Genomic DNA, 15,301 nt, shown 5'->3' with positions numbered 1-15,301 from the left:
CCATTCCACAGGCTGTTTCTTCACTCTGCTAACTGTTTGCTGTGCAGAAACTTCCTAGTTTGATGCAATCCCACTTGTCTATTTTTGCTTTTATTGCCTGTGCTTTTGGGGTCATATTTAAAAAAATCATTGCTCTAACCAATGCCAAGAAACTTTCTGCTATATTTTCTTGTAGTAGTTTTATATTTCTAGGTCTTCTGTTTGTCTTTAATCATTTTGAATTGACTTTTGTGTATGGTGTGAAATAAGGGTCCAACATTATTCTTCTGCATCTGAATATTCAATATCCAATTTTCCAACACCAGTTATTGAAGAAACTATATGTACCCCATTGTGTGTTTTTGGTACCCTCACTGAAGATCAGTTGATCATAAATGCATGGATTTATTTCTGCACTCTCTATTCTGTTCCATTGGTCTATATGTCTGGTTGTTGTTTTTTTAATCCTTACCTGAGGATATTTTTACATTTATCTTCAGATAGAGTGGGAGGGACAGAGGGAGGAAGAGAGATAGAGAAACATTGATGTGAGAGAGACACATCAAACTGGCCGCCACCCACATGACCCCAACCGGAACTGAGGACAAACTGCAACTGAGGTACATGCCCTTAGCGGGAACTGAACCCGGGACTCTCTGGTCTGTGGGTTGACGCTCTAACCACTGAGCAAAACTGGCCAGGGCCAGCTCAAGATTCTTAACTTAATCCCACATGGGCTGAATTGTGCCCTGCCCAAATTCATACACTAAAGCCCAACCCCAGCACCTCAGAATATGACTGTGTTTGTCGATAAATTCTTTAAAGAGGCAACTAGATTAAAATGAGGTCACTAAGGTGGAACCTAGTCCAATAAAACCGGTGTCCTTATGAGAAGAGGAGGTTAGGACACAGATGCTCAGAGGGAAGGCCATGTGGGGACACAGGGAGAAGAGCGCCATCTGCAAGCCAAGGAGGAAGGCCTCAGAAGGAACGAACCCTGTCAGCACCTTGATCTTGGACTTCCAGCCTCCAGAACTATGAGGAAATACATCTCTGTTGTTAAAGCCCCCCAGTCTATGGCACTTTGTTATGGCAGCCTGAGCAGACTAATCCATTAATATCTATAAGGCTCCAGGGATTAGGACCTGGGTGTCTTTGGGGAATTATCAGCACATTTGCTTACCATCTCTCTACCAGAATGTATAACTAATGAAAGGAGAGAGTTTATCCATGTTCTTAAAACAGTGTCTATCCTCAGGAGTTTACATTCTGGTATGGAGAGTTAATAAAAAAAAGAAGGAAAGTCTTTGCTCCATGGATGCTCTAGAGAAGAAGAAGGCAGGGGCAGGTGAGAGAGTGCTGCACAGGGAGGGTACAGTTTCCAATTTTAGAAAGGGTGTAGGGAAGGACCTTCTGAGAAGGTGACATTTGAGTCGAGACCTGAAGGAGATGAGGGAGCCAAGCACGCTGCTAGGAGGAGAGAGCATCTGGGCAGGAGAGAAAGCAGACGTGGAGGCCTGCAGTGGGGACCTGCTGCCTACAGCAGAATAAGAGGGCCTGTGGAACTGCATGTCCTGGTGGAGAGCTGAGTAGCAGGATGTGAGGTCAGAACAGCTGGTGCAACTCAGGTAGGGGCTGCTAGGCCATTGAAAGGCTGCTGGCTTTGTGCCTGAGTGAGATGAGAGCCATTGCAGGATTTTGAGCAGACGCATGACCTGAACTGACTTAAGTTTTAAGAGGATTGTTTTGGCTGCTGTGTGGAGAGAAGGCTGCTTGGACAGCCAGGGCAGAATAAGGGAGCCAGTTAGGAAGCTGTGTAGTAATCCAGACACTAAGTGCTGGCGACCAGGGAATGGCCCCTGGAGGTTGTGAGCAGTGGCTGGGCTCTGGGTATCTTCTGAAGGTAGATTCACCACAGGATTTGCTGGTGAATCTGCTATGGGGAGTGGGAAGAGAGAACCTAGAGATGGCTCCAAGCTGCCAGACTGATCCACTGGAGCTGCTATTTACTGAGCTGGGGAAGGCGGGGGTGGGGAGCACATTTTGTTGGCGGAGGACCATGCTATGCAGGGATGCCTGTGAGATTTCCAGGTAGCGATACAAGAACTGGCCTTGGGCATGAGAGTCCACAGCTTGGGGGGGGGGAGTGTCCATGTTGGAGGTGTCAATTTTGGAGTTGCCAGTTCATAGGTCGTATTTAAAGCCATGAACCATAAGAAATTAAAGCAGGGATGCCCCCAGCTGGGGCTGGCCAACTTTTGAAGGCCAGAGAACTGAGAGGGACCAGCAAGGCATATTTTTGTTGAAGGAATAAATGAATGAATAATTTCCTTTGCCACTACTCTTGGGCAGGCTGTCACTCCTCACTGATTATCACAGCAACCCCTTGTGGGTCTCCACGAATCCACCCCTACCAACTTCAGGTCCATTCTCCATCTTTCCTTGGCTCTGCCCTGTCTCACTGTCCTGCCCCCAGGTCTTCACACAGGCTGCTCTCCCTGCCTGAAAGGTACGACCCTCCTCCGTGCATTATTCTTTGCCTGATAAATTGCTTTTTGCACTCTGCTGTCTTCTTGGAAGCTCTCTCTGAGCATCATCCCATTCTCTTTCTCTTTTCATCCCAACTCCTGGCACTGCGAGGATCCTTGAGAACAGAGGCAAGACAGTCCCGTCTGCCTACTCCACCCACACTCCCAACAAACATTCCCTTGCTATCCTCTGGCTTAGGCGTGTGCCACTGGCCGTGGGGTTTGCCCTCAGGAGGTCAGATGCAGGCATTGAGGCCATGTGGTCCCTGGAAGTGGACTTTGTGGTTTGGGGAAGGAATTCCGGAATCTGGGATCCAGAGCGTGGTCTCAAAAGGAGTTGTAGGCATGTCCCCAGGCCCTGTGGATTTCTGGCCCTGAGGGGAGGGGGATGGCCCTGGGGATGGGTGCATCTAAGAGTGGTACTGAGTCTCCCAGTGCCACCTGCAGGGTGACATTTGTTATGTTTTATAAAGAAATGAAGCAGTGCCTTACATGGCCAGGTTTCAGAGGAAAACACGTTTTCTTGTTTTCTTAGGTAGGGCCATTTTCTCCTCTCTGTGTGGCTGTTTACCAGGGCCAAGGGTAATTTTTTTTTCTTTATTGATTTTTAGAGAGAGAAGTAGAGAGAGATGGAAACATCGATGAGAGAGAACATCACTTGGCTGCCTCCTCCATGCCCCTCAACGGGGATTTGGCCCACAGTCTGGGCATGTGCCCTGACCGGAAATCGAACCGGTGACCTCCTGGTGCATGGGTTGACGCTCAACCACTGAGCCACACCGGCCAGGCTAGAAGGGTCACTTTTGTTTATTCCATCCCTCAGCTGCACCCTCAGAGCTCAGAGGCCACCCACCAGGCTCTGTGCTCATCTTAGTGCTATGGGGCAAGGGCTGGAGAAGGTGAGGCTGGGTGGGCGAGCCCTCCAGGCCTCCCGAGGAGACCCACCGTGGGGCCGCATGTGTGGGACTGGCCGGCCCAGCTTCCTCTACAAAGGGGCTTCTCCTGCAATCTGAACTTGGAAAAGGATCGTACACCAGAAGCCAAGGGCCAGGGATTCTAGTAAGCAGTCCCCTAAATACACCTTGAACAGTGGAGGTTCCCCAAGGCGGAGCCCTGTTCCCTGCCTGGGCCAGGAGCTGACAGCAGATGAGGGGATTACAAAGGAGGCCAAGACACCGTTTCCTTTAAAATGTTTTTATTTATTAGTCTTTTTTGAAGCAGTTAATTCTCTTTTCTTATTTTAAAAAAAAATGTGTTTCATCCAGAGTTATACCAAAGTGATTAAAATGAATTTTCTACTGGGAATATAGCTCCCCAGATCAGAAAAAAAAAAATTGTTTTCAATCAACCACAAAAATAAAACCAAGAGAAAACATAAACAATAAAAAAAAAATCCCCAAATATCCAGGACAAAAAATAAAATATTTATTGATCTATCACAGCGAGACACAAAGAGATGGGCGGGGCAGGGACGGGAAATGCTGTGAAGTACAGTGGCTCGAGGGAGGGACGGGGGATACAGTACTGCGTGGGGGGGACCCATGTTCGGGAGGAGATTCCTGCCGCCCCAGCTGGCACAGCCCCTCACACCCCGGCCCCTTTGTAGGGGTATGTGTGGTGGGACGAAGGCAGGGCACAGGCTGCCATGACAGGTTAACCAGGTTGACGGTGGGGGTACCGGGCCAGCTAGTGGTGCCAGGCGGTCAACTGAGGACAAGGATGGATGGACAGATGGGCGGATGAATTCCACAAGAGAAAGAGGGCTATTCCTGTTGGGGTTCTTCTGATCTGAAGGTGCCCCAGACATGGGGAATAGTGATTGGTGAGGGGAAAAGGGGCCCAGGGGCCAAGAGATGGTGTGACCGAATCCAGCCTGAGGTTTTTGATGCTTGGGTACCAACTGGACCGCAGCCAGGGGTGGGTCCTGGTGGGCAGGGGGAGGTGGGACTGCCCAGCAAGTGTCTGCACCATTTTCAGAGGGCCCCGGGGAGGGGCTTCCCGAGGGGCCGCCCTTCCCTCCTCCCTCCCCCAGGAAGATGAAAGCACCAGCACTTAGCACCGAGTTCCCCTGCAGATGGAGAGTGTGTGGAGGGGGAGCTCCTGGGTGGGAAGGGGGCAGGGGGCCAAGCCCACCCACCCCTTGCCTCTGAAGTAGGGGGCTTCCCGGGGCCCACTTGGCCACCGTTCTCTTGTTTCCTTGTCCTGTGGATTTCCAAGTCCGCCCGGCCAGCCCTGTCCCCTCCAGAGGTGGGGACTTAGGAGGGGGCATTGAGGGGAAGGTCACAAAGGGTTTACATTCTCCACCAAGCAGTAGCACCAACGTTGATGAGGTCGTGAGTCAGGGGTCCTGGGAAGCTCACTTTCTCTTCCGGCCACAGGATTTCCCCAGGCAGGCCCCACCTGGGTGGGTGGGGTCACACACGAGGGTTAGTCTGGCCCCTCCTCATTGCTGCTCAAGCCACTGCCCACTGACCAACTTCAACGTCATCACAATGGGGAACAGAGGCTCCAAGAAGCCTCCAGAAGCCTGGGCTCCATCCCAGGCCAAACTCTCATTGTAAAACCCCCACTGGACAGGTGGGTGGGACCAGGGCTCAAGAGGTGGTTGATGAAACCAAGGCTCAGAGAAGGGAAGAGTCCAGGCCATGGGGCCAGGTCCAGGAAGGACTGGGTCTGGACAAGGTCTCTGTACTCTGCGTGCTCTGCCTCTGGGAAGCCTTCAGTGAGTGGCTCAGAGCAGCCCCCTCCAGGGAAATGGTGTGATGAAAGTGAGAGTGCCTCAAGTAAGGAAACTGAGGCCCAGGGAGAGGGAGAGTCTCACTCATCCAGTCAGTGGCTGACCTGGGGCTGGAACCCAGGACTCCTGCCCTCTCCTGGGCAGAGTCTGGTAAATCTTGTTTCTAATCATCAAGGCACCAGTGTCTGGTAGTAGGGCCTGGCTTAGTTCCTACCCCTGTGGGAGCTGGACATGGCTTGTTACCGCCACCTGGTGGCAAGGAGAAGCCAAGTGGGGCAGGAGGAGCAGGCATCTCTGTGAAGCTCACCCTGTTGTTGGGAAAGCAATGGAGAGGGCCACAAGCATCACTAGGCACAATGGAAAGGGTCAGGCTGGTCTTGCCTCTGCCTCTCCCAGCCCTGGCCTTGCCTCAGCTGCCTCATCTTGTGTAGCAGGAAGCAGGCAAGAGTGGACGGGAATCCACAGTCTGAGCAACCATAGGGGTGGAGCGGGGCTTCTTTGGGTCTCCTTTGGGTATTGTTGGGAGGAACTTGGGAGGTGATTAGGACACATCCCACACATTTCCAGAAGTGTGTACGCATTTCTGAGCAAGGGTATGGCTCAGTGCCTGGTAGTGGCTTCTGCTCATTCTGCCCAGCTGGGGTACCTGGGTTCCCCCTGCCCATCCTGCAGATTTCCTTAATGCTGGGGCTCCCATGGTCTCATCCATTTTCTCTCTCTGTCTCTGCTCCTCTGAGTCCCCCGCCCCCACTTCTTTTCCCTTGGCTCCTGCCTGAAGGGGGTGTATGGTTAGCAGGGAGGCAGGGACTGCCAGGCCAGGCCAGTGTGAGCATGGAGGGTCCGGGGCCTACACCCAGATCTGATCATCTGTGTAGGAGGCAGAAGAAGGGATGGGTGAGGTGTCCAGTTCCTCCAGCCTCCCCACCCCCGCCAGGCCTAGTCCAAATGTGCTTCCCCCTCTCCCAGACTGAGGGGCCCCATCCTCGGCCTCGGTCTCTGCCCTGCTCTCCTCCGGGGGTGGGGGCTACTCACCTTGGTACCCTAGGGCTCCCAGGGCTCCTCCGTAGGGCTTGGGAGGTTTGCCTGTGGAAGGAGAGGTGGAGATTGGGGAGGGGCCAGGCTTTCCTGCCTCCTCCAGAACCTTTGCCATGAGGCCTTGGTGCTTTCACAGCAGGCTCCGAAGGCCCGTGGGCCATATCCTGTATGGAGGTCCGAGCAGCTTGGCGGGCGCCCCTCCCCGCAGCCAGACCCCGGCCTCAGCCTTGCCCCCCGCTACCATGCTGGGATCACAGAGGTTTTGACCTCCCTGGCTACCTGTTTGCTGGAGCTTGCTCTTCCCTTACAGTTTCTTTCTTTTTCTGTGGGAACTTGTCAGTCTCTCCACTTAGACCCCAAGCTCCAGGGTGACCAAGGTCCCTCTCTCACTCCTGATGCCCAGTCAAGTGCCAGGCTGGGCGCCCCGGGAATCAGGATCCTTGCCCTCTGTGCCCACATCCAAGGGCTGAACTTTCAGCTTCGGTGACTCCCCTCAAGCCTCCATACCAGAGGGACAGCCAATGGCTGTGGCTATACTAGCCATGCCTTCAACAGACTCTCCTCCCACCCCAGTAAAGGAAATTAAGGCCTTGCTTGAAGTGGGGCCCCTCCTCCTTTCAGACTCACCACCAACTCCCAGGCCCCCGGCTCCGGCTCCGGCTCCGCCACCTGCAAGGCAAGGAGAGGGGGTGTGAGTGTGACGCTTCTGGGAGCCCCCCAAGCCCTGCCGGCTGCACAGGCCTCGCCTGAGAGGGGCGGAGTTCTGGGCTTGGGTGCTGGGAGCCCTGGCTCTGCCTCACTCCCTGTGTGACCTTGGGCAAGTCCCTGGCACTCTTCGAACCTCCGAACCTCCGTTTACCCCACCTGGAATGTGGCGTTTTAGAAAAGCGGACACTCCCTGGTCTTGTAAGGGAGGAAGAGAAGAATGAGGATGAGCCTAGTGTGGTGCAATTTGAGGTTATGGATTCACCCTGGGGTTTGACTCAGCCCTCCTGAGTGGGAGATGAAGCAGGGGAGGGGAAGGACGGGGTCAGAGCTGCAGCACAGGGCCCAGGGCCAGAAGCCGGGGCATACCTGGGAAAATAGGAGACAATCCGAAGCCAGGTCTTGCTGCAACTCCTGCAGGAGGGACATGGGGTTGGCACAGGGCAGACCCCCCTCCAGCCTTGCCCCCTCTTTCTCTCTGCCCAGGACCACCTCCTCCCTCTCCCCCTCCTCCATAGCCAGAGTGGCTTTCTTCACAAACCTTGTCCCTGCCTGGCATCCTGGTGTGGGGCCCCACAGCCTCAGATCGTCAACCATGGTGCACCCCCTGGCCCTGAGGCCTCCCCTTTGCTCAGGGTGTTTCCTTTCCTGCCCCCTCTACTCTGTCTCGTATTCCTGTGCTGGCTGCAGCGCCAGGACTTCCCCTGCTAGCCCAACGGGCCTTCTCTAGACCTGAGCAGAGCCGAAGCTGTCAGAGCAGAGCTGGCCCTACCTCCGCCTGGGAATGGCCTGGCAGCTCCTAGGACACCTCCAAGGCCAGCGGCACCTGAGAGGAGGGCAGATGGGGTTTGCAACAAGGCACAGTCTAGGGAGCTCTGAGCATCCCCTGTGGGTTCTAGGGTCAGGGAGATTCTGGACAGGCTGTCAGGGATACTTCCAGCAGGCCTGAGGCCTGAGGTGGGTGGGAGGGGCAGTCAGAACGGGGAGTATTAGCAACCTACAGGCCTGGACAGGAGGAAGGCAGCAGGGAGCCACTCACCATATTTGGCTGCTTTAGCAGCTGCAGCTGGGGACACACCTGGGAAGATGGGGTACATGAGGGCTCAGGAATATCCCTTTCCTCCCAGTCATGTCCCCATTCTGACCTGTTCACCATTTACCATCTGCCCACCCACTCATCCTTCCACATCCCTCCACCCCTTCTTTATTCCTCTTTCCAAAAGTCTTTATTAAGCTCCTACTGTGTGTCCAGTCTTGTGGCGCACACAGGAAGTCTTCAGGTGGGTTTAGGGAGGGAGATACAGTAATGGCCCAAGAAAGAGTGAAATGTCAATACAAGGCCCCCAGGATGGCAGAGACTGGAAAAGCAATTCCCTCCAAGCTTTGGTTTTCTTCTCCAGAAAATGGGCTTAGCCATCATTATCCTAATGAACTCCCATTTGATGTGGTCACGTGGGTGAAGGAGAGGGAGAGGGTTGGCATCCCAGTCCAAGAAGCAGCCTTACGTTCTGCTTGCTCGAGGCCCCCTGTAAATGCTGTAGCAGCCCAGAGAAGGGGGCAGACCCACCACACCCTGAGTGGCAGATGAAGTGGGGTTGGGGTGGGGGCAGAGAAGACAGACAGTTTGGGCAAGATGTGGCAAAATGAGAAGGAAAATCTGTCTCCGTCTCTGACACACACACACACACACACACACACACACACACACACCATAAACTCACTAATACCAGAGTAACACCTTACCTCCAAAGGCCCCAGCCCCTGGGACAGCTCCACCAGCCCCAAGCCCTCCAATTCCCAGTCCTCCAGCTCCGAGCCCGCCGGCTCCCAGGCCTGCGGAGAGAGCTGTGTGTTAACACCCCACTGCTGAGCCCTGGCTGGTTTGGCTCAGAGGTTGGAGCGTTGGCCTGTGGACCAGAGACTTGGGGGTTCAATTCTGGTCAAGGGCATGTGCCTCAGTTGCAGTTTGGTCCCTGGCCCTAGTCGGGTTGTGCGGGAGGCGGTCAGTCGATGTGTTTCTTTCACATCAATGTTTCTCTCTCTTTCTCTCTCTCCTACTCTGTCTGAGGATAAATGGAAAAAAAGTTGCCCCACGTAAGGATTTGAAGAAAACACCCCATTGGTGAGACCCCTGCTGCTTGTCTGTGAAGGACTGAAGTGTCACCCAGGTGGAGCGGGTGCAGTGGGGCCGAGGTGGGCTGGGCCCTGGGGAGACAGTGTCCCTGAGGGCCGCAGGGGCAGGTCAGGGAATAGTGCCCCACAGTGCATGGTCGGAGGCCCCCAAGCCCTGGGACCTGGTGGCAGCCCCCACCTCCACACAGTGCTCACCATACTGGGCAGCTTTGGCAGCGGCCTTGGAGGCAGCAGCCAAGGCAGCAGGTCCGGCTCCTGGGGACACAGAGGGAGCTCAGGGAGCAATTCTCCATGGGTCAGCCTCCCTCCCTGCCCAGCCTGCCCTGGGGTTTCAACTCACCTGCCACACCACCTGGGACACCTGCTCCACCAAGACTTCCAAGGCCCCCAGGTCCTCCTGCTCCTGAGGAGAGGGGGCAGAGAGTCAATCACCCTCATTTCTGAAGGACAGGGTCTCTCTGGCCCAGGGACATTAGTCAAGCAGACAGGTGGCTGAGGCCATGTGACCCAGTGGAAGGAGCACTGGACAGAAGTCCATTCCCTGACCAATCAATCAGGCAAGAGTGGGCTCCTTTGAGCCTGGGCCTGCCCATCGTTTCTCCACCCCCTGGGCGAGCACTGGAGCCGCAGATGGACACAAGTGGTGGCCACAGCTGCTGAGGGGGGAAGATTCGTCTCAGGTACTAACAGCCCTGAGTTCCAATCCTGGTTTCTCCACTCATTTTTGCTGTCACCTTTTTGAACTCCAGAGCCTCATCTCTTTAAAGAGATCATCCAGTCCTGGCCGGTTTGGCTCAGCGGTTAGAGCGTCGGCCTGCGGTCCAGAGAGACCCGGGTTCGGTTCCCGCTAAGGGCGTGTACCTCAGTTGCAGTTTGTCCCCGGCCCTGGTCGGTTGTGCGGGTGGCAGCCACTCGATGTGTTCCTTTCACATAGATGTTTCTCTCTCTCTCTCTGTTCCTCTCTCTCCCTCCTACTCTACCTGAACAAAAAATGGAAAAATGTCCTCGGGTGAGGATAAAAACAAAACAAAACAAAGAGATCACCCTTACTCCATTCACCCGACAGGTGTTTGCAGAGTGAATGAGCACACATCTGCGAACATGCTCTGAGTTTTGAACCACTGTCCAGAGCAGAGCTGCTAGTAGCAGGAGTTCCTCAGTCCTCAGTGCTTCTCTCGGAGTAGCCTGCTTATTATTCATTGCAATAGGAAAGGTGGGTACTATTATCATCCCCATCTTGCAGATGAGAAAATTGAGGCAGAGCAGAGGTTAATCAATTTGCTCAAGGTCCCCTAGGCAGGAAATGGCTCTGGAGCCTGTGCCCTTAACTGCTTTGTTTCCCTGGCAATGTCTGCTAGACTCAGGCTGGCAGAGCAGCCAGCAAGGAACAGGAGAAGGGCTTGTGGGTCACCAGGCCCGCCAGGGGTGGGGGCTGAGGAAGCCGGGATTTTCCGAGGTGGAAACTGGCCCCAAGTGGATTGGCTGGGGCTGGTTGGTGTTTCCCTGGCAGAGGCCCCGGCCTGGCTCCCAGAAGGCCAGGAATTCAGGGGCCACAGACAGTGTCGGTCTGGCCAGCCAGGCCTGCTGAGCGCCAAGTGGAGGGGCAGGCATGTCTGCCACGTCCTCGTGGCTCGTGGCAGGCGCAGTCATGCTGACAGGGAGGTGGGCGGGGGGCCGGGGCCTCCACTGGCTGGGAGGCAGAAGCTGCCTAGCTGAGAGCCTGGCCCCTCCATGGCCCTGGGCCCACAGAACTGTGAGGGCCAGAAGTGCCTTAGGGACCATGGTCTTCACCAAGGTGGAACTGCCCCCAGGGAGGACGGAAATGTGAGGGGCATGTTTGGTTGTCCCAGGGCTGGAGGCTCGACAGGCATTTAGTAGGCAGGAGCCAGCTCTGCTAAGCTGTCATGAATGTGTCCTAGAAACTGCTTTTTCCATCCTGACCATCCCAGCCCTGTGCTGCAGGCTCCGGGCACGAGGCCCTGGCCCAGAGGGAGGGCAGATGGGTGACCAGGTGCTATCAGGGATGGTGGGGCAGCAGTGGAACCAACCGTGGTGGTCAGTGTGGGGGCACTCACCGTATTTGGCTGCCTTAGCAGCAGCCAGGGATCCAGGTCCTGCAGAAAAAGGAAAAGTGGGGTGGTCAGCAGCTGAGCTCTGTGCTAGGGGGGTACTACTTCCTCCTGGAAGCCCTCCCTGCCTTCCTTGGCCTTCTTTGCTCCTCTCATAGCCCGGAAGCCGTGGGTCCCCAGCCAGGAGGTCACCCTGCCAGGCAGATCTCTAGTATCTAAACATGCCTCTGCCAGTCTGGTCTGGGGGTGCTTAAGGGCTGAACTGTGCCTCTTCCTTCCATCTGCCCCTCCTGTCCCCTTTGGGTCCAGTGTGGTTTGCCTGAGGCTGGATGCACAGCAGACTCAGTAGCCATTAGATGAAAAACTGGAGTTCCCAGTGGCCCCCTTGCCACAGTGTATTGCTGAAGGGGAGCCATGCTGGCCCACCCCTGTCCATGGAGCCCAGAGACCTTCAGCTTCCTTCCCTGAACAGTGGGCTTCTTTTCAGTTTGGAGTCCCATGACCCCTCCACTGAAGAGGTAGCAACTCTAACATCTGGCAGCCTGGGGCTTCCTCGCCTGGCCTGCCCCCATCTGTTACCCTAGTCACTTCTGACTGCTCAGGAAAACCTAATGGGGAATTTTCTACGAGCCCTTGGATGAGGTGCTGGGAGATGTGCTGGGTGGGGAGAGGTCTCCCTCTTCTGAGCTCAGGGGTCATTTCTGCCCAGCCTAGAAGTCCCCGCACCTGCCCCTGCCCCAAATCCAGGAACACCAGCACCAGCTCCAAATCCAGGAACGCCAGCACCAGCTCCAAATCCGGGAACGCCAGCACCAGCTCCAAATCCGGGAACACCGGCACCAGCTCCAAATCCGGGAACGCCACCAGGAAGCCCAGCTCCAGCCCCTGGGAAAGATGGACAGTGGGGTGGTGACAGCAGGCAGGAAGCATGCCCCTGTGGGGGTGTCCTGCCCAGGGAGCTGAGACAGGCCCCAAGAGGAGGGGAGCAGATCCCCTTAATCCACCCTCTACGCTGCCACCAGAATGGCCTGCCAAACATGCCCACTGACCACGGCCAGCCCCTTCCCCGGCCAGCATTCAGGGCTGCACACTCACTACAGCATTTTCCTTTCCAGCCTAACCTCCCACTCTTCCCTCTTGAATGAACTCGTCTGATTCTCCCAACAGCCTTCTGTAGCTGATGCCTTCAGCACCCACACGTCACGCACGAGGACAGGAAACTCAGAGATCACTCAGCTGGTGTGGGGCCCAGGATTCAAACCTGGGTCTCTCTTATGCTAAATCTGCTTTTCCAACCCCTCTGCCTGCTGCCTCGGGGACCCTCAAGCCTGCATGGTGGGCCCGAGAGCCTGCATATCGTGGGGCCCAGCTCCCGCTTGGGTCGTGCTGGGCCAGCCTGGGCTGGTGGGGTGAGAAGGGAAAGCCAGGCAGGGCACTCACGGAGCTGGGCTTTGGCGGCCGCCTTAGCAGCAGATTTGGCTGCAGCTGGGGTCCCTGCTCCTGGAAAGAGAGGGGGTGTGAGGGATCTCACCCGTGGAGAATTCAGAGGCTCCTCAGGCCCACATTCTCACATAACTTACCTGTAACACCACCGGGGCCAACGCCAATGCCGGGAACCACGCCAGCGCCGGGGCCAACGCCAATGCCGGGAACCACACCAGCGCCGGGGCCTAACCCTACAAGGGTGAGAAGAACCAATCCTTAACCCAGTCCCAACCAAGGAGGACAGAAGCCAATAGAAAGAGCAGTGAACTGGGAACCAGGAGCCCTGGGTTTTGCATCCCACCCGGGGCACAGGATGTGCCCTTGTGCCATGTGCCCTGTGCCCTCGGACAAGCTATTTTCCCTTGATGCGTCTCAGCTGCCTCATCCCTCATATGAAGCATGTGTAGGATCAGGAGTTCCTAACCTTTGGAGGGACAAGGACCTGTCTGAGACTTCCGAGGGTGGTGAGGCAGAGTTACGTAGTGAAGGGTGCTCCGTAAGACAGGCGGACATGGGTTCAGAGCTCAGCTCAGCCACCGTTTAGCTGAGTGACTGAGAGCAAGTTATTTAAGCTCTCAGAACCTGTTTCCACATCTGTAAAACTTCAGTTCCCAAAGCTGCGATTGGCAGAGGCCTAGATCGTCGCCAGCTCCACGAGTGTGCTGTAGTAAGGACTGCCCCAGCAAACGGCAGCTTTACTACACAGGGGTCGGCTGTCCTACGTGAGTTAGGGGGTCAGTGGACCTGAAATTAAGATCCTCTGGTCTAGAGAGCCCTAGATTTTCTGACCTGATTCTTGCTGCCCACAGGACCCTAAAGCCAAGGCATGTAGATGCCCTGGCCCAGGCCTGGTAGACAGTTGAGCTATAAGGCAGGGCTATTGCCATTTGTTATATGAAGGAAGGCGTAGGTGCCTGGGGCTGCCGGGGTGGCCCTCAGCTGTATCAAGGATGGAGAACCTTGTCAGGGAGCAAGAAATACTGCCATGAGGGTGGTAGGAGCCCAGAGGAGCCCAGCTTGTGGTCCAGAAGGGGGATGGGCCCCAGCTAGACTCAGGGGCAGCAGGGGCTTCGGGAAGAGTGGGGAGGTTGGTCCTGGTCGGCTCACCAGGGCCTGTTCTCACTTGGCTTTCCTAATCAGAGACTTTGTCCACACCCCTAAAAGCGATCAGATGGGTCAAAAGGCCCACAGTGAGACTGTGACAGCCTGAGGGGCTGCCAGGCCCCAGAGTAGAAGACATGAGAGAGCAGTGCTACAGCTGGGGCAGTGGCAGCAGAGCTGGGGGGGACACTTACCATATTGGGCAGCTTTGGCGGCGGCTGCAGCGGCGGCAGCCGCTGGGGTCCCAGCTCCTGGAGAGGTGAGAGAGGGGCTTGGAGAGGGGTCCTCTGCACCCCTCCTTACCCTCCCCCACCTCCCACTGTGGAAAGACCTTTCAGAGTCCACCTCTAGGGAACTACCCCCTCTCCCAGAAGACTCTGCACCACCTCCTCATGCTGGAGATGGAGAGGGAAGCACACAGAGCCCAGCCCACAGCAGGCCGCCTGGGTTCCAGGCCTGCTCTGAGGATGGCCGTCTGGCTGCTCAGGGACAGCGACAGCCTAGTTTGGACTGTGGTGGTGGGAGTCCAAAGCTGTGATTGGCAGAAGCCCAGACCATCTCCGAACCGCTGTCTAAAAGATTTGTGAAGCTTTCTGCTAAAGGTGATGTTAATTTTTAAAAATCTCAATTGGGCTTGTATCCAAAACTATTGGAGAAAATGTTTCATTTTGGAGGGAAACTCAAAAGGGGGAATTTTCTCCCAGAAAGAAGAAGAAATGTAGAAATCTTCTGGTGGGAAGGTTGTAACTTAATCTCATTGTAACTCTTAACTTCTCTTTGGCCTCTGACTGGTGGGAGAGTGCAGGGGAAGCAAAGGGTGACACAGGCCCTTCCACCTGGTCAGGAACAGAAAGGACCCTTACGTCAATGAGGCCACCCAACCCTGACAGGGCAGCTCCAGTGCTCAGCCGGCTGACCTTGGCGGACCTTGGCGGACCTTGGCGGACCTTGCCAGGTTTGTTCAGTAGACTGGAATCCCATAAAGGGTCTTCCCTCCAAACTAGGGGACTGCTTTCCCTCCTCCCCACCTCTGGGCTCAGCCTTGCTGTCTTAAAAATAGTGCACTTGGCCTGGGCCAACTCCAGGGCCCCTTCCATGAGATAAACCAAACCTGTTGGGGACATAGCTCACCTGGCACCCCTCCAGCGCCCGGCACACCTGGTACTGCACCTCTGGCTCCGGGCACCAGCCCTCCCAGGGCTCCTGCTCCTCCAGCACCTAGAGGAGTAAAGAGCGTCGAGCTCTGTCCCTTGAAGCTCCCCTTCCCTGGAGGAGCAGGGGCAGAGGTGGGGTGGGGAACGCAATGGCTGCAGGAGCACCTTCAGCTCGCTGGTTTGGGCTGGGGTGATAAGCTGGGCACCAATAATCCTGATGGTGGGGAATTGAAAAGGGCAGGAAAGCTCAGTGTGGCTTTGGAAGATGGGGCCCGGGGTTTCCGGTCTCGGCCCAGGCCCTTTCAGTTCTGGAGGCCTGAGCGTGAGCCTGGACTGTCCTCGCGCTGGAGAATTGCTCTGAGCTCTGAGCTCTGA

At 55.7% G+C, this 15,301-nt stretch overlaps 2 protein-coding genes across 2 annotated transcripts in view; both read right to left on the bottom strand.

Moving 5' to 3' along the window:
* Nucleotides 1–3,691: 3,691 nt before the first annotated feature.
* On the bottom strand, nt 3,692–4,781 carry LOC118642268 (actin cytoskeleton-regulatory complex protein pan1-like). Its single transcript, XM_036279937.1, has one exon. It carries the CDS (start codon nt 4,774–4,776, stop codon nt 3,775–3,777), a length of 1,002 nt encoding a protein of 333 aa, XP_036135830.1. The 5' UTR covers nt 4,777–4,781; the 3' UTR covers nt 3,692–3,774.
* Nucleotides 3,911–15,301, bottom strand: part of ELN (elastin) — a 32,544-nt gene continuing 21,153 nt past the window's right edge. The window contains exons 20-34 of the mRNA XM_036279726.1: nt 14,904–14,990; nt 13,967–14,023; nt 12,767–12,862; nt 12,627–12,686; nt 11,913–12,071; nt 11,193–11,231; nt 9,458–9,520; nt 9,313–9,372; nt 8,728–8,817; nt 8,024–8,062; nt 7,757–7,810; nt 7,354–7,398; nt 6,907–6,948; nt 6,277–6,327; nt 3,911–4,907 (exon numbers count right to left, since the gene is read on the bottom strand). Of these exons, the coding sequence (XP_036135619.1) occupies nt 4,864–4,907; nt 6,277–6,327; nt 6,907–6,948; nt 7,354–7,398; nt 7,757–7,810; nt 8,024–8,062; nt 8,728–8,817; nt 9,313–9,372; nt 9,458–9,520; nt 11,193–11,231; nt 11,913–12,071; nt 12,627–12,686; nt 12,767–12,862; nt 13,967–14,023; nt 14,904–14,990 (986 nt within the window). The 3' untranslated portion in view covers nt 3,911–4,863. The remainder of the gene's footprint in view (nt 4,908–6,276; nt 6,328–6,906; nt 6,949–7,353; nt 7,399–7,756; nt 7,811–8,023; nt 8,063–8,727; nt 8,818–9,312; nt 9,373–9,457; nt 9,521–11,192; nt 11,232–11,912; nt 12,072–12,626; nt 12,687–12,766; nt 12,863–13,966; nt 14,024–14,903; nt 14,991–15,301) is intronic.

The sequence above is a fragment of the Molossus molossus genome, unplaced genomic scaffold (assembly GCF_014108415.1).
Source record: "Molossus molossus isolate mMolMol1 unplaced genomic scaffold, mMolMol1.p scaffold_m16_p_3, whole genome shotgun sequence".
NCBI lineage: Eukaryota > Metazoa > Chordata > Mammalia > Chiroptera > Molossidae > Molossus > Molossus molossus.
The sequence above is the reverse complement of the archived record's forward strand: the minus strand, read 5'-3'. Positions and strand labels throughout refer to the sequence as shown.